The sequence below is a fragment of the Xiphophorus couchianus genome, chromosome 11 (genome assembly GCF_001444195.1).
Source record: "Xiphophorus couchianus chromosome 11, X_couchianus-1.0, whole genome shotgun sequence".
NCBI classification, from domain to species: Eukaryota; Metazoa; Chordata; class Actinopteri; order Cyprinodontiformes; family Poeciliidae; genus Xiphophorus; species Xiphophorus couchianus.
In genome coordinates this window covers 13,264,198-13,286,050 of record NC_040238.1, presented here as the reverse complement: position 1 = coordinate 13,286,050, position 21,853 = coordinate 13,264,198, and the positions used below count along the sequence as shown (strand labels likewise).

The 21,853-nt window shown below is 41.4% G+C and overlaps 1 protein-coding gene across 3 annotated transcripts in view; it reads right to left on the bottom strand.

The window, feature by feature from the left end:
* The window catches only part of zbtb16a (zinc finger and BTB domain containing 16a), a 183,993-nt gene that overhangs the window by 103,672 nt on the left and 58,468 nt on the right, over nt 1-21,853 (bottom strand). For all 3 annotated transcript variants that reach the window (XM_028030775.1, XM_028030774.1, XM_028030776.1), the window contains exon 3: nt 145-242. In XM_028030775.1, the coding sequence (XP_027886576.1) occupies nt 145-242 (98 nt within the window). The remainder of the gene's footprint in view (nt 1-144; nt 243-21,853) is intronic.

The window sequence follows — 21,853 nt, the reverse complement described above, 5'->3', positions numbered from 1 at the left end:
ATGATGAAAAAAAATATATTTATAATTATTTGTTTTGGTAAAATAATCGCTCCATGCACTGCGGTGTGCAGTGGCAATATCACTGTAATTTCAACGCTCTTGGTTATAGTGCAAGATCTATAATGGCGTGTATTTTATCGGTACCTGAATGGGAGAGCAAGTGCATCCGTAGACGGAGACTGTCGAGAAAACTCTTCCCGCAAAGCTCACAGCTGTAGGTCTTCATTCCACTGTGCATCTTTCTGTGAACGAGAGAAAAAACAGAGTTATTCCAACTGTACCCCATTGGAAAGAAAGTCAATTACAACAGGATCAGCTTTACAAGCAAGTCAACTGGTTTAGAATTCAATTTCAGCCTTAAACCATTACATTTCATCAATATCTGCTCAAAAAGTATATTTTTCTTTACATAATACTTTTGTTGCACCTACATCTATAGACAAAAGTAAGATGAAAAATTAAAGACAAGAGTTCTCCAAATTATTTCATGCATTAAGAAAAAAAACTTTTAATTCAACTTGCCAATTAGACTTGATTACTGTCAGACACGAAGAATCAAGACAACACGAAGTAGGCCCAAAGATCTCAAAAGAGCAGCACATCATATCTCACTCTCAAGAAATTTAAAAATGGATCAGAAAAAAAGTTACCAACATCTGTAAAGTTCAATACAAAAACCATGACACTTTGATCTCTTATACAAGCCAATAAGAAAAATGTTGAAATCAAAAATTATCTAATTATAAGGTAATTTTATTTATATAGCACATTTTCAGCAACAAGGAAATACAAAGTGCTTTAGAGGAATTAAGAGGAAATATTCCTTTTAATTCAACAAACTAATTATTTTGTTATTTCAACAAAATAACAAACCGAAGGAAAAATCAAATGAAGAAAAAGAATCTAATAATGTTGGTCCAAGGTATATACAGTAAACTAGATACTGCTATCCAGGGTGGATATAGGATAATTAAGTATTCTCTGGTCTAATTCCATTTTTGGTTTGGAAGAATAAGAGTCTAAAAAGTATTGCTAGGTAGTTTTTCTGGATTCTAAGTTTGTTCTAATCCCTGTTCTGGGTTGGTAGATAAGTAGAAGTAAGTTTTCTCTGGACTTTCTAAGTGTGCTCTAAATTTGTAAAAGTAATGAGCACTCCACAATTTCTAAGTAATAATAAAAACTAAATGTTCCTGTTCTGGAAGAACTTTTTCTGGATTCTAAGTTTGTTCTAATTCCTTTTCTGGGTTGCAATAATAGGGTTTCTGGGTCTGCATAATAACCTAAAAATTAATCCAAGAAGTACAGTATTGGTCTAAATAGTGAGTATTCTACAGTTTCTAAAAAAATAAGCTAAAGAGTGACTAATTAACTAGAGTCTCTAGATTCCAAGTTTATTCTAATTCCTTTTCTGGAATTAAGTATCTTAATTATCTAAGTATCTTGGATTAGACCTCATTTTAATTGGTTGAAACTTTGACCCTAGTTGACTCAAAGATCAAATTATGACTCTCGATCAAACCAAAGAAATTTTAACCAACCATCTCCTAGTAAATACTTATTAGTCACATGACCACCTTTCTGACAATACACAATGAGCAGATAACAGAAAGTGGACGAGGCAGATCGAAAATGGCTCCAACACACTGCTCCAGTTTTCACTTGAAAAAGTCAGATGTTCAACAAAGAAAAGGAATAAAAACACAAAAGAAACAGTAAAACCTTTTTTCGAACTCAAAGTGGCAAAAAGATCAGCACTCTATGTGCAGGGAACATGCTCCGATCTCTAATGGAGTCACTTTAAGTTTGTTTCTTTGGGAGCTTTGTTATTTTTGTGAGATGATATTGCACTTTCATCAGCAGATAAAAATAACACTCGGTTCAACAACTACAGGTCAGTGGAGCTCGACTGGAAACTGTCAAAGCAAAATTCAAGCGAGGCTGCAGCAAATTGAATCAGAATGCTTCCCTCACGCAAAGTTGCAGGACGGCTAACGGCTTTATGAGGAGGGTCAATCCTTGATTGACAATAAATCATCTATTTTCAAATGGACAGTCATTAGGCTGACAGGCAGTTTAGGTGACAAAACGAAGGGTCAATATTTGAGTGTGTGGTGAAGGTCTTGAAGGTTAGGTAACTAAATAACAGACAACACTAAAAACCGCCTGTGCTGCGAAATCCCTCAAGGACCCCACAGCTCAGTGAAAAGCATATTATTCTTGAGCGATATCTAAAACAGCGCTCTAAAGCAATTAAGGTGACAAGAATTGCCAAACAACTGCCAGGGAGCCTTAAGCCTCCTAAATACTTCAAATGCTTCATCTTGAGAGCGGCAGCACTCACACGCCCACGAATGAGATGACTGTTTGTCAAGACGGTGCATTTTCAGAGTTTAATCTTCAACACAGGTCACTGTCTCACATTGCCAGATCGTACGGGTGGAATCATAACCAAGACAGCTGGCGAAATCAAAATTGTAGCACAAAAAGAAAGGCTTATGATTCAATGTTCAGGTGAGGAAAAAAAACAAAAAAACGACAATGTCAAACAGATTTCACAATCCCACGGTGAAGTTGGGTGGCAGAGACCGATCAGCTGTGCGAGTTCTTGGGGAAACAATGCCCTTGATAAGAGATCCGCTCAACTTGGGCGAGATGACAGCCATCCATCACGCCGGCTCTCCAAGTCTCTGAGGAGGAGGCGGTGCTGCTCTCCCAAAACATGACTGATTGATGTCAGATGTCGAATGCAAATTGATTTACAGCTTTCCTGGGCACCTCAAATCAGACGGAGGAAGACAAGCGCAGTGACGAGACAAAGACGGGCAGAGATTATAGCGCTTTCCCCTGCGATGGCTGCAGGAGTTGAAGCGGCCAAGCAGTCCTCTCAATTAATTGCTGCATAGAAGCCTTGAAACTGGATCAAAAAATGCTAAGAGGACACATAAGTCAGGGTAACCATTTTGTGGTTGAAATTTGAATAGAGTGACTGTTATTGGGAAGATTCAAGTCGATAAAATGTTCTATAAATACTAAATCTGTTCCCGAAAAAGGAAGAGACAAAATCTTCAGAGAAATAGTTGTATGGAGAAGGAGTATGATAATAGTTCAAACACCTAATATACCTTGATATGCAAAAATACACACAATGTAAACCAAATAAAGCTAAGCACTAGCGCAGAAACTAACATCCACAATCTTATCTCTGCTCTTGAGCTTACAGCCAATCAGTGCCAAGGAAAATTAATGATGTTCATGGATTGGCTGCTTTGTAAATGACACCTAATATCATTGCACTGACATATTTCAGCTTCCCAAGCTGTCTTTTTTATATATATTTTTGATAGGCTGTATGAAATACATTGATGGATAAGCAAATTTTCCTTGTGTAGTTTGTACTCACAGACCACCAAAAATATCCACAAATACTGAACTGCAAATAGACAAGGGTCCACTGTAATCCACCACAGACTAACGTGTATGGAAGACCACGTCATGCCACCCGACTCTTACGGCACCTGACCTCAAGTTGTGCTTGAGAAGCTGAGGATTCAGGTGGAGGTAGCCTCCTGCTGTCATTTTGGGCTCCCCCACTAGGTGGTCAATGGTGAACTCCCGGCGCCAGGTCTGGCTCCAGGAGGGAACCAAAGTTATCCATTCTGCTTGAAGCACACCAAGAATCAACAAACGTTTGTCTAGTTTGTTCTTGGTCCGACCTCCCCAATGAGAACAAGTTTCATGAGAGACCCTACCGGTCACCAAAGATCGTAAACATTCTCAAACCCATTGAACGTGGCAAAATTGAGAACATTTTTTTCAACTTTTACCATTTCCATCAATCTTTTCTCATGTGATTCTTCAAAATGCCCCCAAAAAAGAACATCGATGGAAACACAGTTAAAGAGGAGGAGCAATGTTTGCTTTAACTACAAATCAGATCCTGATCCATCTCTCTCCAGCTCCATCCTACCATCACTCGTTAAGAGGACACCATGATACTTGAACTAGATATAGGATATATTTGATGTTTTATTGAATTATAGCAGCACCGTGTCAGCAATTTAAACCCTCTACTCCAGTTTCAATCAGAATACCATAGCAGAGGAATCAGACGGTGAGGAAGTGTGCATTCAGACATATTACATGTCCAACAGCTGCAGTTGCAAACATAGTGCGACCATTCAGCCACCGTGTCACAGCTACATTGCATTCCACTTAAGCAACTGTCACTCGTACTCAGGAATGCTCACCTCGCTGATGGGGGGGGGGGGACAGCTGCACTCATACTCTGCTCTTGCACATTTTCTCTAATTAACTGAACCGAGTCCTGTGATTATCCATGTTGCAGGTAGTGTGCGTTGAAATCATCAGAAATGAGCGATTTTAAATGGTAGGTCATCCATCTCCACCAATGATACAGCAACCTGAGCAAAGCGTCAGGAGCGGGTCAAACGTGAGGTACTCACTTTTACGCCGATAAGAGGGGAAACACACGTAAGCGGCAAGCAACAACACACACAGAGCACAAAGACTTTCTAAAGCCTTTTGTGTCCTGCCTCAATCTGACCATTGTGCCCCCCAGACAGAGCACCGATAAGGCATGGATGGTCTTATTAAGGGCACTCTAAGTGGAACCAGTGCTTCGTTTTGCTTTTTTTTTACTCTCTAAATGTAACACTGACGAGCAAAGCGTTCTGTCTGCAGCTGAGAGTGTGTTAAATTTAACAGCAACAGCCAGCACTGCTCAGTGAAACAGCACATTTCTTGATGTCGAACAGAATGAAAACAGCGGCTGGTAAAATAATCCTGTCTTTGAAAAGTAGGGTTTAGGACCATTAGCAGCTTGGCCGGGCTAACGGGCAGGAATAAAGGCTACATTACAGATGTAAAGTGCAGGTTCCTGTCAAGAATAAAAACTTTAAAACCCAATATGTAGAACGAATCTATGGCCAAAATGTCCACTGTAGTCAGGTCAACTCACAGAACGGACGGTCTGACAGACCGCCAGAGGGATTCAAATTTTAAATCGATGGAATCAGGAACAAAGTCTGGAAATAAGAATATTTTTCCAAAGTTTATTTTCCACTTGGACACTTTTCCAGTCATGGGACATTCCTGAATCAAGATTTTTCCAAAGTGAGTAGGAAAACCCAAACAAACCTCCAGACAGCACTGCCAGGGAAGGACCAACATTTGTAAATGAAAAGACCTCATTGGTGCTTCCAGTTGGATTCATTTATGAATCTTTAAAAAGACATTAGAAACACTACGATTGTCTGCTTATGTCTTGCTTCCGAGATATATAGCGGAAGGTGTGCGAGTGTGTGTGTGTTTTGTCTGCGCGGTGGGAGGGACGGAGGCTGATTTGAAACAGACTGACTGTAGCCATTAAGGAAGTTCTCATAAAACTCTCTGAGGCCATTTACTCAGTTAATAATCAACTTTGTCCAACAGTCACTTTTGACAGCGGCAGTAAATTTGAAATTTATGTCAGCAGAACATATGCTGATCACCTCGTGCGGTGTGCCTCCTCGTAAAACGCAGCCCCAACCAAGGGCTGTTTGACTTCACTTGTGTGTGCGACTGAAATGTGAGCCGATTACAGGCCCGTGTTATTGAGCCGTAACAGCTTGCCTCGTGTAATTCAGAAGTTTTTCCCCCTTTTTTTTACCGCCTCATATCGCCGCCGGACTTGGCTGGGTATAAATCATAACTACTGCTACATTCACTGACGGAAACACACACAGGCTCCCCACCCGCCCTCTTTTTCTTACGATAGCTACAAAGGTAAGATAAGGCAACCTGAAACAAGAAAAAAAAAACGTAAACGGAGACGTAACAAGAAACAATAAAGATAATATGATTCGAGCTCATGGTCTTTGGATGGTTTTCATCATCTGGATGTCCCAGAATGGGATTTGACAGAGGCAGCGAAGCAAAACCCGCAGAAAAATCCACAAATTGATGAAGCGCAAATAGGCGGAGATCCACTGTACTCTACCAGTGGAAAACCAAACTGGTTCTTAACTGAGATAAGAACTGAGATGCGTTTTCATCTACAATCATGTGGCATTAAATCATTTAAAATTAATTGGACAACTATTTTAAAATCAAACAATCAAATTGACCATTTTTTTGTGGTCAATTTGACCTCAGTCTGTTTAACCTCTCGCATCAACCAAACGTCTCTATTATTACTGGATGTCTTAGGCAGACAGCTGAGGCTCGTAACACGTTGAGCTCACGAGGAAATAACATTCACAGCACTGGGCTCACAAGTACAAGAATGAGACATTGAAAATATGTTCGAAAATTAATCCCTGCATTAAATACATTTGGAAATCACTGTTTTATAAATTACAAACCAGGTTTAAAAAAAAAAAAACAACTAATCAGAGCAGAGAAATTCAGTTGAGTTTAGACTTTTCTAAGGTGTATCTTTTGGGTGCAGTGCAGTCCATTTTCTTGGGTGTTAACTACTTTTAATGGTTCGCAGAAGTCTGTGTTTATTGAAACTGTGCACAGTTTAGAAATGTGCAGCTTAGGCTTGATCACTGTTGTATTTCAAACATCGAGCCAAGTCTGATGAAAATCAGACCAGATTACTTAAAACCGCTAACACAGTGAAAAATGCCTTTATTTCAGCGCTTCATGGGGACTCAGTGAATCATACTCCAACTTCAGCTTCATTACCACATTGGCTGTTCCAAAGACTGTGAGAACATTATCATAATTCAGTTTGCCTTTGAATTCTCTGGTGGAAGGTTTAGTGGAAGGAGAAAAGTGTGGTAGACATTATTGTCTGCCTGTTGCTCCAAACTGTTCCCACACAAACAGCTTCAACATGGTGGGAGGTATTTCAGCCAGATGATGTCATGCTAACTGAAGATGGATCGCTGTTTTGTGTTTCTGTCAACAGGAAGTAACCGTGTCCAAACAACTGTCACCATTTTTGACAGTAGACTCTCCAAGTAAAGCGAAATGTGTTTTGTAGCTTGAATGAGTACAGAATAGTAGCTGGAACCAATTACCCCACACAACAGCAGAACAGTAACAAGCCGTTGTAATGGCATTAAAAGGAAAGACAGGCCAATAAGCATTGCATTACAAACGAAGCTCCGTTCAAACGCTGCTGTAAGTGCAGTAATGCATTGCAGAAATAAGAGCCTGAACAAAGCGAGTGTCCATTTGAAGATAAAAGCACGCTGTGGAGGAAGACTGTTGCTGCATGACTTCCCCGTCATTAGAAACAGAGCTGAAATGATGCACAAGGCGCTTCAGTGACAGTCGGGTGGCTGATCCTAATGCAGCCGTAAGTGGCCCAGTGTGCAGCCGCCACCTCTTATTTCGGTTTCCCCGACAGAGACGCCGAGAGAGGCGACTTTTATCAACAGGACCTTTTGGTCCACAAACAAAACAAGCGGATGATCGAGAAGAACGTAGAAGGAGTTTGATCTCCGCTATAGACAGGAGTCGAGAACTTGACACAGCTCCTCATTTATTTGTTGTCCTCTAAAGCACAGCCCTGTCTATCGATGCGCCATGAATCCATTTTGTCTGGAGGAGGAGGAGAAAGCGGCTCCCGTTGGTGTCATCTCATCCGTCCAATTTCGCCGGCCTCCCGTCATCCCGCCTCTCTGTCTTTGCGCAATCTAAATGTATCAGGCGAGGCTGCTGTAACGCTGTTTATCCAGAGTCCTGCTGCACATATCAATGACTCGGCCCCCGTCGCCCCGCGTCGGGGAGACGTTCATAGAAATTCAAGCCACACACGCGAAGCGCCGAGGCACTCGTGTCGAGCATAGATGAGTGGTAGGGCAGGAGGAAAGGGGAACAGACAGAAGAATGAGGAGATTTTCATCCTTTTTAAGTTATTTATAATACAGACGCCAACCGCAGGCAAAATCTGCTCCGGAGAAAAAACAGCTACCCTTCTCGTTCAGGATGGAAACAGCAGGAAAATTGCTTTAATGAATACCAACGTGTTGCATCGTCAACATTTCATACTGAGGTGATATAACAGCTCAGTTTTAATAATGAATGCAATTATGACAACTGGCTCCAAGTAATAATGAGGTATATACAGGCGAATTAAAATCCAATCGGTTAGGCTTGACATGCAGAAATATTACACTCCCACTGACTGTTTACGGCCTCCAACCTGTCAGATTGTACGAAAAAAAAAATTGCATCATTTTATCAAAAACGGACTGATGGAGACATCAGAAGACTGAAGAACAAAGAAGCTGCTCTTTTTTTTTTAAAGTCTCTAAGACAAAATGTTCCAGACTTTATAAAGCTGAATTAATGCAAACCTTATAAAACTAAATTATCTTGGCACGATGTTAAACTTTTAACCTAAAATAGTTCCAGATGAATTCCTCAGATCTGTATGGAGTTGTGCAGGTTAGTCATTTCACCTTCTTCTCTGCTCCCGTTTTAGCCACATTCTTTTTTCTCATTATTTCTATAGATCAGAACAGCTGAGAATGAAAATCAGACCAGAAACAGGATCTTTCTCCCCCCGGAGCCCCAATACAAGTTACTCCTGGCTCTGGGCTTCTGGGTTTTTATGTTTACTTCCTGAACGTCATTGATGGCACCATTACTGTCACTGAAGAGTAACTAAACCCTAAATCAACTTTTTTTTTTTCCTGATAAGCTGTTTAAATCGGCTCTTCAAGGTGCTATCTTTGTTTCTGTGTACATTTTCACATTTTTGTGTAAATCTGTTTAATTCTAGAATGAGTCTCCCCTCTGATATAGAAGGCTTCTTCCTGTTCCTCTCTATAGTCACCACATGCTTGTAAGACTGACTGCTGCAAAAAACACTGGCATTAATTGACCTTCTGAGTTTAACTGCATTGCGTTCTAATTGGTCGGATTGGAGATGACTAATGGATGAGGTTATCCATCCATCCATCCATCCATTTTCCGTTCACCCTTGTCCCTAATGGGGTCGGGAGGGTTGCTGGTGCCCATCTCCAGCTACGTTCCGGGCGAGAGGCGGGGTACACCCTGGACAGGTCGCCAGTCTGTCGCAGGGCATGGATGAGGTTATAATGAAATTAATTGGACCGATCAGAATTGAGTTTGGGCCAAACGGGATTGAATATAACTGGTTGGCACTTTATAAATAAACTGATTTGAACTTAAGACCTGAGACACTTAGAGAAAAGTATGTATCTAAACTGATTTCTACCAATCAGATATTGAAGACAGATTATTGCTCAAACCTGAAAATCAGGGTTTTCTCAAATCTGAACAAGACTGAAAGCACAAAATGTCAAAAGAATAAAATTAAGAGTGCTGCAGTTCAGATTTCGGCATATCAGTGTTTTTAAAGATCAGTAATCTGGGCCAGAAAACTCCAATCGGTGCACTGTTAATAAATACTGCTTCTAAATTTCTGCCGACAGTGAAGGACGAGATCCAGAGCACCAGAACCGAGTTTGGGCTGATGCAGAAAACGAGAAGGACACGAATGAGAGGTGGGACATTATTAAAAATAATACTAAAGCGCAACTCATTTTAACTGGCTTATTGCAAACAAACTTCAAATGTTTATTTCTATTAATTGTAACCATTATGGCATAAAGCTCACAAAAACTCAAAATTCAGCTTAAAGGAAAACATTGTGAAAACAATACTTTTAATACAGAAATGTTATGGCCTACATACTCATGTTGATTTAAAACTCGTCCAGCAGACCGCGATCGACCAACAAACAAGCTGATTCAAAGAACTCTGCATTTATATCAATGGAAAATGTAGTGGAAGGAAAAGGCGTGGTAGGAAAAATGTGTACAAGCAGCAGGTATAACTGCAGCCTGGAGAGGATTTTGAGGAAAAACAACTTAGAAGTCAAACAGGATCTGAGCCAGAACTGCTACAGTCTTTGTTCTTTTGCACTGAAGTCATTTTTTTTATTTCAGAGAAGATGGAATGAACCACTCTCCGTGTCATAAATCCATACAGTACACGAGTTTCAGTAATTAGACCAAATTAATGACATGAGTGAACTTTTCCATCATATTCCAATTTGTGTAAGATGCATTCATTTTAATTAACTGCTCACATATTAATTAAAATGCAGCTTTGTGAATTTTTCTCACATGTGGAGGGTAGAGTTTACTGCTCGACTTTTGAGAATAACTTCATTTAGTCTAAAGGTTTCCCAAACAACTTGGTTTTATTAATACAGAACGCATACTTAGGAAAGAAACATGATGTAACAATTAAAAATTGCACCAATTATTAACACTCTGGAGCCAATAGGGTTAGAAGACACTCCTTCTAATGCTGGAGATCAAAAACACGGCTCTGCTAATTGTGCTTCCCCAGCGTTAAGACTATTTCGGCCTAATCCCAGTTAGATTCCCGGATTCTCCAAAGCTTAGAAGGTGGGATTCACACCTTAATGCCCCTCAGTGTAACGAGCAAAGCCATTTCCTCCCGTCTTCTTCCCACTCAATGCAAAGTGCTTCCCTGCTCCAACAAAGTCATTTTATGCAGCGAGGGGTGACGCCGACAGCAGAACGTGACCCTGAAGGCTGCCGTACAAATCCTCGGCCTGGCAGGCGAAAATTTAACTGGAGAGAAATTATGAGAGTGGAGCCACACAGAATGCTGATAGTCTGAGTGAGAGCATTAAAGAGCTGCAAAAATCCACTTCATCATCATTTTACTCAACCTGGACGCCGCGAATATTATACTGCAGACCTGCAGTTTTCGCCACTGGTGGTACTCCAAAGATATTTTGCTCTCAGTTATGCGGTAAATATGTCGGAATAACGATCAAAATGGGCTCCTTTCAGCATTACTGCAGACTCCTAGAGCAGCTTGTTTATTAACGAAAAGGATTCATAATTATTTTTGTGATTTCGTATAGAAATCACAATTATATGAGTCGAGAAGGAATGCAGCTGGAGAAAAAAATTCAGTCTCCTTCTTAACAAATACTCTTAAAAAATTAGTTGTTTTTTTTTTTCAAAATATTAACCAATTAAATAATAATAAAATGACAAAAATTAAATATACACAACAACGTTAAATAAAGTACATATTTATCAGTTAAAGCCAGCTTTCTTAGCTCTAAACTACTGAGCTGCAACTCTAACCTCAGTGAACTGATTAACAGTCGACATGTTTAAATAACTTCCACATCCCGTTGCAGCCAGTTATACTCAGTTATGGCTGACTTTGCAGTAATGTTGATAAACAGATACATTAGTGTTCATGGTTTGCTACTTTTGGTTTATTGCAAACATAGAACCTAGAAAAAAGTTGTTTTCCCCCCATCAGTGCATTTTATTTAAAATTTGGCATTTACTAATTACTGGGTGTGAAACAACTTCACTGCTTGCTTGCAGTTTTTTAATGACCCAATCACATTATCTCATATTATTGGTATGCATAGCTTGAATCATGATAAAGAGAAAGAAAAAGTAGCGGTTCCAATCTGGGTTTCATATCTTCATCTCAATATTCAATGATTATAATGGAATGTGGCGTTTTCCTCAAATCGTGCACCTCGAACACTAAAATATCATTAAAATATAAGTGCACATAAAGTCAGGCAATAAGAGGTTCGCTTTCTTTCTACAGTTAATGAGGTGTTTTTTATGACGCAACCAAAGAAATTCTGTCCCATTTTACTGTTTTTAAAATGGGTGTTAATACAGTTAACAGGAAAAACTTTAAAAACATTTACTGAGGTGGTCCTTTCTATAAAACGGACTCCTGCAGACAGCTGCGCGGTGAGGGCGTCTCTGAGGGATCTGAAAGTTGGAGGCTGCGGGCTGCGTGTCGGCTCAGGGCAGCACACAGGTGTGAGCGTGCCTGAGCGCAGTTCGCTGCAGCTTCTCCCCTCGGTCATTACTATAAATGACAGCGTGCGCTTAGTCAAGCAGCCTGGTTAAATAAGGATTAGAAGGATGGGGAGAAAATAACTTCACACTTTTGAGAGCAGCAAATGGTGTTTGCAAAAGCGCGCAGCTGAAAGCGGAGAGAGGCAGGGGAGAGCTGGGCTCTGCCTGCAAGTAACCCGACGCGCGCACCTTCCCTCGTTTTGTTTTTCTCTTCCGCAGCTGAACCAGACCTGCAGACACCTTCGCTGAGGCATTGGAACAAAGACGAAGGAGGGCACGAAGGATCACATGTAGAAAGTATTTCTGATAAAGCCCATCTCTGAGACAAACATGAGCCCTGCTGCTCCCTCTCCACCCCTCACCACCACCCTCCCTCCCTCATGCTTCTCGTTTGGTTGGAGCATCAAACGGCCCCGCCGTCTGAAAATAGCGCGTCGACATTTCTGTTTCGTCTTGTCGTTTCCTTTTTTCCTCCTTTTTATTCTCGACAATGTTGCCAGTTTGCTAGACTCCTGTTTCTTCTCATGCCTCCTGCCTTCTTGATCTGTGAGAGGTTACAGCGCAGAGTGCCTCAGACGGGCATGTGTGTGCGTGTGTAAGTGTGTGTGGCGTAGGAGAGCTTTGGTGGTCTATAAAAAGCAGCCAGACAAAGTCTTCCCTCTCTCTTCATGCATTATGCATCGGCATCACCTTCCATCAATTGGCAGAAAAACCTCAAAGATGTCTAACTTTAGCTTCCACTCTGAAAGCCAAACAGAGGAGAAGATGTGGTATTTTGACTGCCACAGTCGAGCTAAGCACCTGTTACATCAATAAAAGCTGCGTTTCGCAACAAGACGGCGGCAACATGTGCGATGGAAGATGAAGAAAAAAGAAGCACTTAAATGCGGAGAGTGGAGAAAGGGAGCAACAACAAACCTGAGCAGGATGAAAGATAAAATAAAATAAAAAAAAAACAAAACAAGCATGTGTTCAGAGTTTCAGCTTCACCGCCAGCGTGGCTAATGGTTCCAGGTCAGTATGACAGGTCAGCATGGGGGCATGTAAAGGTAGGTTTATATTAACTGTGTAAACTGTTTCCTAACCTCAATGAATCCCAGGAATTCTGCATATTTTAACCCTTCACCAACTCTTTTAATACTTCCCCCGTGAAATTGCATAACCTAAAGCAGGCAGGTTGAGGTGATTACGCCGATGCCTATCATATAATAAGCTTATATCATATCTGAGATCACGTTGCTCCAATGAATGGAACTGAAGGCTTTAAGCACATCGTTACCAGCGGCGTGGAGAATGCACATCGCTCCTCCTGCAGCATCATGTTGACCAGATGTTGCTTATCTGTGGAAACGCTGGCGCGCCGTCAACATGGCGTCGACAGCACGGAGCGTGCTCCGTGGCACGGCTCCGTGTAAACACGGCTGTTTGTCTGGAAACGGGAGAGGGACATTGTGATTTCTAGTTTTGGGAGTCAGTGAGAGCCAGAGGGGACCGGCTGACAAGGTGATTATTTTTGGTGTTCTGGACGCCGTTATGCAACGGCGCTGGGATTGATTTACTGTACAGCCCAAGCCAATGCTGGAAAAAAGAGGGGGGAAAAAAACAACACTAAGAGGAAAAAAACAGCAGGCCAGCGGTGTGTTTGTGTGTTTCAGGGAGAATCTCTGAGTGTGTATGCAGAGAGAAATAAAAGGATTTAATACTGGGGGGGAAAGAAAGCTTCCAGAGCCTTATTTTGACACTGGAGATGGCCGCCGGCAAGTTGTTTTGATGTCTGTGACCTCACACACTCCTCTGTGTGAGTCTGTGTGTGTAGGGAGGTTCAGGTGGCAGCGGTGGCACTGAGCCATGTGCACCGTCATTCACAGCACGTCCGCCTTCCAGGAGCAGCAGCGCAGCACCCAGGGGCGAACCATACAGCCCCACCCGCAGCTCTGTGGGGCCGCAGTAAACAAGCGCTCCCATCTCAGCAGAAAGGCTGTGATGGTCTGCTCTATTCCAAGACTATCATAGTGTTTATTTACCTTCCTGACGGACTCAGGCTGCCTCCACTCTGACGATATCCTTATGGAAGCCGGGGAAATTTAGCAATCTGCTCCAATAAAAGCTACAAATTTTTGCTGCTTAATGCATGTAACAGTCATTTCATTGTCCTTTTAATCAAACAATCAATGCTGCACCCTTCCAGTCAGCTGGCTGAAAGAATCCTCAAAAACCAGAAAGACAATATCAGTCATTTGGAAATAATCGGCAGGCACAAAGACGCACACAGTCAAACTATGGAACCTGAAAGAGCGCCCCCTATCGGCGTTATGCCGTTTTAAAACTACAACATGCATGGTCGCAGCTAACTGCAGGTTCTACCAGAGCAGATGGCCTGACTAATTAATGGTTTAATTTTTTTTTTTTTTGTATTTTAAGTGAAACTGTGTCTTTACCATTGTAACACAGACATCTTGCTGAAAAATTGAAGTGGAAAAGTTTTTTTTTTGGTTTTGTAATCAAAAATAAAATGGAGATTTTAGCATATCTTGATTAAACTATTGGTGTTTAAATACATAAATATTCTCAAGACCTTTTTCTGCCATCGCCATTCATTTTTAGATTTAGGGGGCATTTATCCGCCCTGCTTAGTCTGCATTATTCAAACTCTAGCTCAAATTCTACCCCAATGAGTTTTTGTTTGATGTAATCCATGTAAAGACAATCTATATCCAAATATGAGAATAGGCGTGCCTTTCAAGACTTACGGAACATCTGTATCAACCAGTAAAAGCTGGATGAATGTATTTCTAAAACTGATATCTTATATTTGACTCTGATGTTCACAGCAGATGTCAGACTTTTGTATTTAAAAGCTGTAACAAAAAAGAAAAAAGAAAATGAGTTGCCACTACAAGTGCTGCATAATTCATGACACACCTGCGACACTATTTCCATCATCCATATTTTTTGCTAAACTAAATAAAGTGATACCCTAACAGGATTAAAACTGTATTAGATATGACTGACTGGAGACTAAACTCGCTCCAAGGAAAGCCAAACATAATGAAGCATGACAAACGCTTCCATTTCCAGCAGACAGACTGATTTCCCCTGCAGTTTTCCTTGAACCTGACTTTGGGACTCATCGCAGCTTGTTACGCTGCAGCAGCAGCTCTCCGCACGGCCTCATGGCTGACATTTAACACGCAGTTCGTCTACGGACAAACACGCCACATGCAATTGCTGCGGCTCGCATTAGCACAGTCATCTGCGCGCAACGATTAAGCAGCGAAAACTTCAGTGAGTGAGTATGACAGCTGAACAGCAGCCAGTGAAAGGAGTGGGCGGTCTGTGCCAAGAATTCCTGTCGGGTTGAATCAGAGCCTGCGCCGCGCAGGGTCATGTGAGACCTTTGGGTCTGAGTGTGTGAAATCTATCTAATAACAGAGTGGCATGCAAGTGGCCTTTTTTTTTAAAAATCCTCCAGTTTGGGTCTGAAAGGACAGATCTAGGGGGTGGGTGGGGGGGGGAGGAAATATGAGACATGCAGGAAGTGGTCCGGCTGGTTCTGGGCTGAACCTGGAAAACTTGCTGCTCAGGGTGTTCAGAAGCGAAGTGTGCGGTCCAGAAGAGCACACCTACCAGGGAGTCTCAGTAACAACTGAATGCCCGTTCTGTCAGTCTCTAGAGGAGAACACTGCAGGGGAATTGCCCTGAACGCTGCCAAGTGGAAAATTTCTGACAAAAACAATCAAGTTGCAGGAAAACACGCGGAAAAGTCAAATCAAAGAATTTTAAAAACATGATTTTTATAAATCCCTCACATATTGTGTGATTAACAAGGCCCATTCCCCTCCAATGTGCACAGAGGGGAGGCGCCGATGCCATAAGACAAGCGTTCCGGAAAGAAATGGAGGGGGAGGCGAAAATATACTGTGAGAGCGAAAGGATAAAATATGCGCTGACAGCTTTTTGGCCAGGCGGCCAGAACACTGAAATAGTAGCGTCTGTATGTCAGGCCGGGGTCGTTCCCTGCATTGGAGAGCAGACTCTCCCCGACCCCGGCGAGGGGAAACATCACACGGCGCTGGAGTCAGCTGATAATGTGCTATCCCGCAAAGATCTACCCACTGGTCCAGATGTGACGCAACCGTAGCCCCGAAACGGCCCAAACTGCAGAACAAACGGGAATTCATTACATCAACAAGTGGGAATTCACGCACTTGTGCATATTAGGATTCAAAAAATGACAGAGACTCAGATATATAGATACACCCTAAACGAATTAGTAAACTCTAAAAACTGGTTTCCTATGCTGAAGCTTCTAAGCTCCTAACATGGATGAGCTGAACGACAAAGTCTGAGCTTTTGATCAAAATGTTTGGAGGTATCCAGATGAAGCTTTCAAACCTAAACACATCGCACAAACTGTGAAGCTCGGTGGTGGCAGCATCATGCTAAGGCAGTGGTTCCCAAAGATTTTCTTCTGGGCCCCCCTATGGACTACAATAAAAATCCCTCCCCCCCAAAAAAAGAAAATCAACTGGGCGCACACATCGTTCAACCAGACATAAACCGATACACATATTTTGTTTTCAAACTCCACTGATGTTTATTTCACTCTTCAGGTTGCAGCATAACACACTTCAAATCATCTCTACAGTGAAACACTTTTGTGTAACTGTTTTTTTTTTTTCATTCATCCATACTGCTTCCCGCGCCCCCTAGGGGGAAGCGGGAAGCAGTATGGATGACTTTGGGAACCACACTTTGGGAACCACTGCGTTAAGGGATTGTTTTGTTCCAAAGGCTTCAAACTATCATTCAAGACATACAGGCACAAAACATGTTCAGATTTAAAGTGTTCATACAGCAGATGTTACTAACATAACATTGCAGTTTGTTAAATGGCTGTTTCACCATTTTCCATGTTTAGCATGTGAGCTAACTTATATCAGTTCTCAATAAAAATATGTGAAAGTAAAATTTCTCCAACCAGAACGGATCTTATTACACATTCTACAGATTTTGCTATGTTTCATGAATGATCTGTGAGGAATCAAGAGTTTTGATCAAAATGAGCTGCAGGTCAATAAAACCAGGGAAATCACTGTTTTTCCAACGTAGGAATGAATGTGTGTATGAAAAAAATATATAGATTTCTTCAAGTATTAATCAGCTAAACAAAAGAGTTAGCTTTGAAATTTGGATTTTTATGTAGCTGAATGAAATGAGTATTATTGTCTAGCAAAATTTATAGTAAAGAATTAATTCATACTAAATTGTTATTTTCCACATTTCTCCAGACATTTAATATAATAAATGGCTACACAATAATTTTTTACTTTCTACTTTACCAGTATTCTCTTATTTTCTAATGTCTCCTGACTGATGAGCACTTCCGCCCCCTGGAGGGCCTCACCTCCATGTTGAGGTCTGACGTGTGACGTTAAAGATCGCTGAAGGAGGAAAGAAGGAGCAGCATCGGCAAACGCTTCACAGCGGGAATAAGACAGGAATGAAAATATCGAAACTGGAAAACATCGACGTGAACATGAAGGCGGCAACAGTGTTTAGCAAAACAAAAACAAAAAAATTGTCAATTCACTTTTCTCCAACTGCAATACAGTTTTTCTTAGGAATGAATCATCAATTCAAATAATCATGAGTTCAATATCGACCAAAATATGGCCATGGCTATTTCCCATAATTTAGACATGGTGCAGATAAGAGGGAACATTTGCAGTTTTATATTGTATAATCAGCTCCAATAAAACAAAATGCTGAAATAAGTCACTAAAAGAGAAACTTAATGACATTTGTGTTGATGCTGACTGGATAAACAGGATTAATGACGTTAAGAAGGGAGTGGTTTGTGTATCACAGTGAAACAGTAAGAGACGGATTACATTAACGCACTGTAATTCAATGAAGTCATAATAATATTACATAACAGCTCTGAGATTATTAATCTGCTGCGGTGGCTTGGACCTGCGCTCAGACAGCAGTGGGTGGACTTTTCCCTTTCAACAGGTTAGGAGGAGCATACAGGTAGAAATCGATATGACTGCTAATGCTGTGACTTACCAGGCTTGTGTGTGTGTGGGTGGGCATGCGCGTGTGTGTGGCAGAGAGAGCAGACAGGGTGCAGGATGGTGAAGTAAACATCAAACAGAAGCGTTAAATCTCCTGTTTGAGGAACATGAGCAGACGATGAGGAGATTTTCATTTCCCTAAACCTCAACACAAAGTATTCAACCCCTCTGCACAGCTAATTACACAACATTTAAAAACACTCCCAGTGTCGACTGTGGCCTCCAAATTATTCAGCACCTTTAATAGAAATCTTCAGAGTGCCAATCAGATGGTGCCTCAGGTAATTTGGACTGTTGACTGCTCTGCATCACCAGAACCAGAACCAAACACGGAGAAGCAGGATCCGGTTTTTATGCTCCGCTAATCTGGAGCAAACGTCCGGAAAACTGCAAAACTGCAGAAACACTGAGTTCTTTTAAATCCAGGATAAAACCCCACCTGTCTAAAGCAGTCTTTGGTTATTAATAACTGGGAAATTGATCAGTAAATTCAATGTATATTTGCAGCATTTGGCGTGATCGTAATGTTTATTGCTTTTTCATGAATGTGCAATGTATTACGTTTTTATGATGCAAAACACTTTGAACTCCCTTGTTGCTAAAATTTGGTGTAAAAATAAACTTGATTGTGACCTGAAGAGGAATTTGGTCAAAAACTGAAAAATTAACTCCAACCAAACATTTGACTGACAACGATTTACGTCAGAGGTTTCGCAGTTCTGTTCTGTTCCGATGAATCAGAACTTTGTGTGTCGGCTGCATGTCCGTTGTTAGAAGAATGAACAGTGACGCATGGTGGTGGCTCAGTGATGCTGTGGAACTGCGTCAAACATGATCGCAGACAGATGATCAAATGATCCCAGACAGTCCATCAGGACCTGGTTTCAGAGTGCTGTAGGACACCAGAGAGTCCATCATATCTGCCAGACTTATGAGTCAAAACTTTATTAATTAACCTAACACTAAGGAGGCGGTTGGCTAAGATGTCTCGCATCCGCTGACAGAATGTGGTGTCTGCTTTTGAAATCTGACTGAAATCATCCCAATTCCCTTAATTTTGGGACATTTGTCAACCGGTCGACAGCTACACGTGAAACCAGTCGTATCCACCAGTATTATCTATCTCTGATAAGGTCTGAAAGCCAACCACTGTGCTCTTTTAGTCACCGCACTGGCATGTCGGGTTTTTCAAAGATAGGTGATCGGCCAGATAAACGCCGATCTGTGAATTGTTCTTCTTTGATTTGTTTACTGCAGATTCGGCCTGGCAGGCCGCCTGATGCAGAGTTAGGTACAAACTACAACATATCCTGGAAACACGGGTCTGAAAATAACTAAAAGCTACCAACAATAAGTCATTTTACAAGACTTTCCATAAAGCACCTGTAGTACAGCACTACACATCTGAAGCTGGGCGATCTCAATAAAGGGTTAAACGGGAGAGAAAAGGAAAAGTATCCAGTAAACATTAGATCTCATCAGTGGCGGTGAAATTACAGACGCTTTTGTGGCCATTCCTGGATAAAGTCATGTATATTCTCCATAATCCTTCATTATCCTGCTGTCTGCTAAAGAAATCTGCCCTGAGCTCCGTGCTCATTCTGAAGGGCCCAGATTTTTGCAAAAATGCATAATAAACAGAAACACTCCTCTTTTCCCTCTTAGGATGGATCAGTGCAGATCAAAGTTGGATCAGTTAGTGGTACGCTCTGCAGGGATTGGCTGGTGTATTATAATACACATCTAGCTAACTGAAAGCTCCTTTTATCGAGTCCTTTTAAAGAACGATGGTTGCACTTTCTGCCCTTTCTGAGAGCAGGTCTGCTTGTTGGATCATATAAATCATCTTAAACTCTTTGAAGAATTATATGAGTTCAAACAATTAATTTCCCTTTGATCCGGTAAAGTATTTTTGGATACAAAACAAAACAACAACCCAAAGCCTATGAAGATACACACCGAGTTGGAGAGCACATGCCCCCCCCCACACACACACACACACCAACACTGGAGTGACAACACGTTGCCTCGGTTAAAGAGACAGGCAGCAAAAGTTGGATGGACAAGATGTGCTTTAAAAGGAGAAGCAAAAACATATTTTCTCAGACCGAAAAGCACAAATACCGATATATCTGGGCAAATTATTTCTGGTATTAGTTAAAAAAAACTAAAGCTAAACTTGTATTTTGCATAAATGAAATACACAGTGACATTTCATGTGTTTTTATCTATTAATGTGCAGGGCTATGGAATTAAAATCTGTTGGTGCACCCTTTTCCCATCATTTATTTTCTTCCACCAAACTTTCCAATTATATTTGCTCAGGTACAGAACAGCCAGCTTCTTCGACTGTTGCAGAGGGAATATTCTAATTTTTGGAGAAACTGGACTTTAGTTCATCTTTAAGCCATAATCATCAAACAGAAATAAACACCCAAGGTAAAATCAATCACTCTGTGGCGGATCTCTGAGTTTTGATGCAAATTTCACTTTGACTTGGAGGCTGAGGGACATTTCAATCCTTTTATTCTTAAGCCCAAGTAAGACATGCATTATCACAAGAAACACACGGTATTTTCCACCACCGGTGGAGTTTTTCCCTCCACTGTATTTTTCTTAAATATCCTTGAATACAGCTCACATGCTCTTCTGGTTTTCCTCTACTGCTCTGACAAAATTAATTCTTTTTAGATGGTAGCCTTAATCACGCAAATAAACAGAAATAAAAATGTAAAGTAAAATGAATTTCTGAGATTTAATTAAAAATGTGTCTTACCTAAAATGAGGCCTGTGGGCCACTGAGGAATATCCCAGTCCTTTTCTCTTTAGTGTGAGCGTGACACCTGACATTGTCTACGGTTCAGCAGTGGCTTAACACAACAAATAAATTGCATTTAGGAAGGAATGAAAGAAAAGCTACATATTCAGTTTCTCCTTCCACTGAACCTTCCTTCAGTAGGCTTCAATTTCTCCAGATTTTCTTCTAATGTTAGCAGATATAAACCATAACCATCAAGATTAACTAAAACGTTTAAAATATTGAATTGTATGACAAAAATCCTTTTATTGAATGAGATTTTTTGTTGATATCATTTTGACAGAAATGATTCGTTGTTTCTCCGATCCAGAGCAGCAAATCAAACAGCTGCCTGTGAAACGACCCGGTCCTCCAGAGCAGAGTGGGCATCACAGAGCCTCCTGCTTAAATATTTGCCAGCTGAGCTGCTTTTCCTCCCCTCTGCATATTGTGTGTGCGCGCGCGTGTGTGTTTGTTTGACGTTGTTGTCATGAAAAGCACAGTTCAGGTGCTGAATCAATCATACATGTAGATGGGATCCAATAAGCGGCGAGCTAAACTGCAGCTGGGGTCCGAGGCGACGAGCGCCGGAGAGCGAGCAGCGATGCTCGCTCAATCGCCCCGTCTCAGCAGATGCCATGTTACAGAAAGGGTAATTAATAGCCCAGTGGAGCTGGGGTGTGATCGCCAAGACACACACTCACGCACACGCCCGCAAACACACACAATAATAATGTCTCCATTTGCCCCCTGGAGCAGCTTTGTGCCAACTAGCCTTCACCTCATTATGCCAATCAAGTGGAGCGAGGGATGAGGAGGAAGGAGAAGGGAGGGAAAGAGCTGTCCTTTCTCATTTAGCCTCGCTCACTTTCTCCGTCCATGTGTTCATTAAAAGAGAAAGATCTGATCTTAATGAGAGCAACGTAATCACACAGGGCTGTCAGGAAACGAACAAATCATGGCGAGCTTTTCTTTTTTTCCCTCTGCTTCTCAGATTGTACCTCAGGTTGGTAATGAGCCACTCACCACTTCTCTTCTCCCAGGAAGTTAAAAAGCGCTGGACCAGGTAGCTCACAGTCCGCAGCTGCGAGCAGGTTTTAAAATTTAAT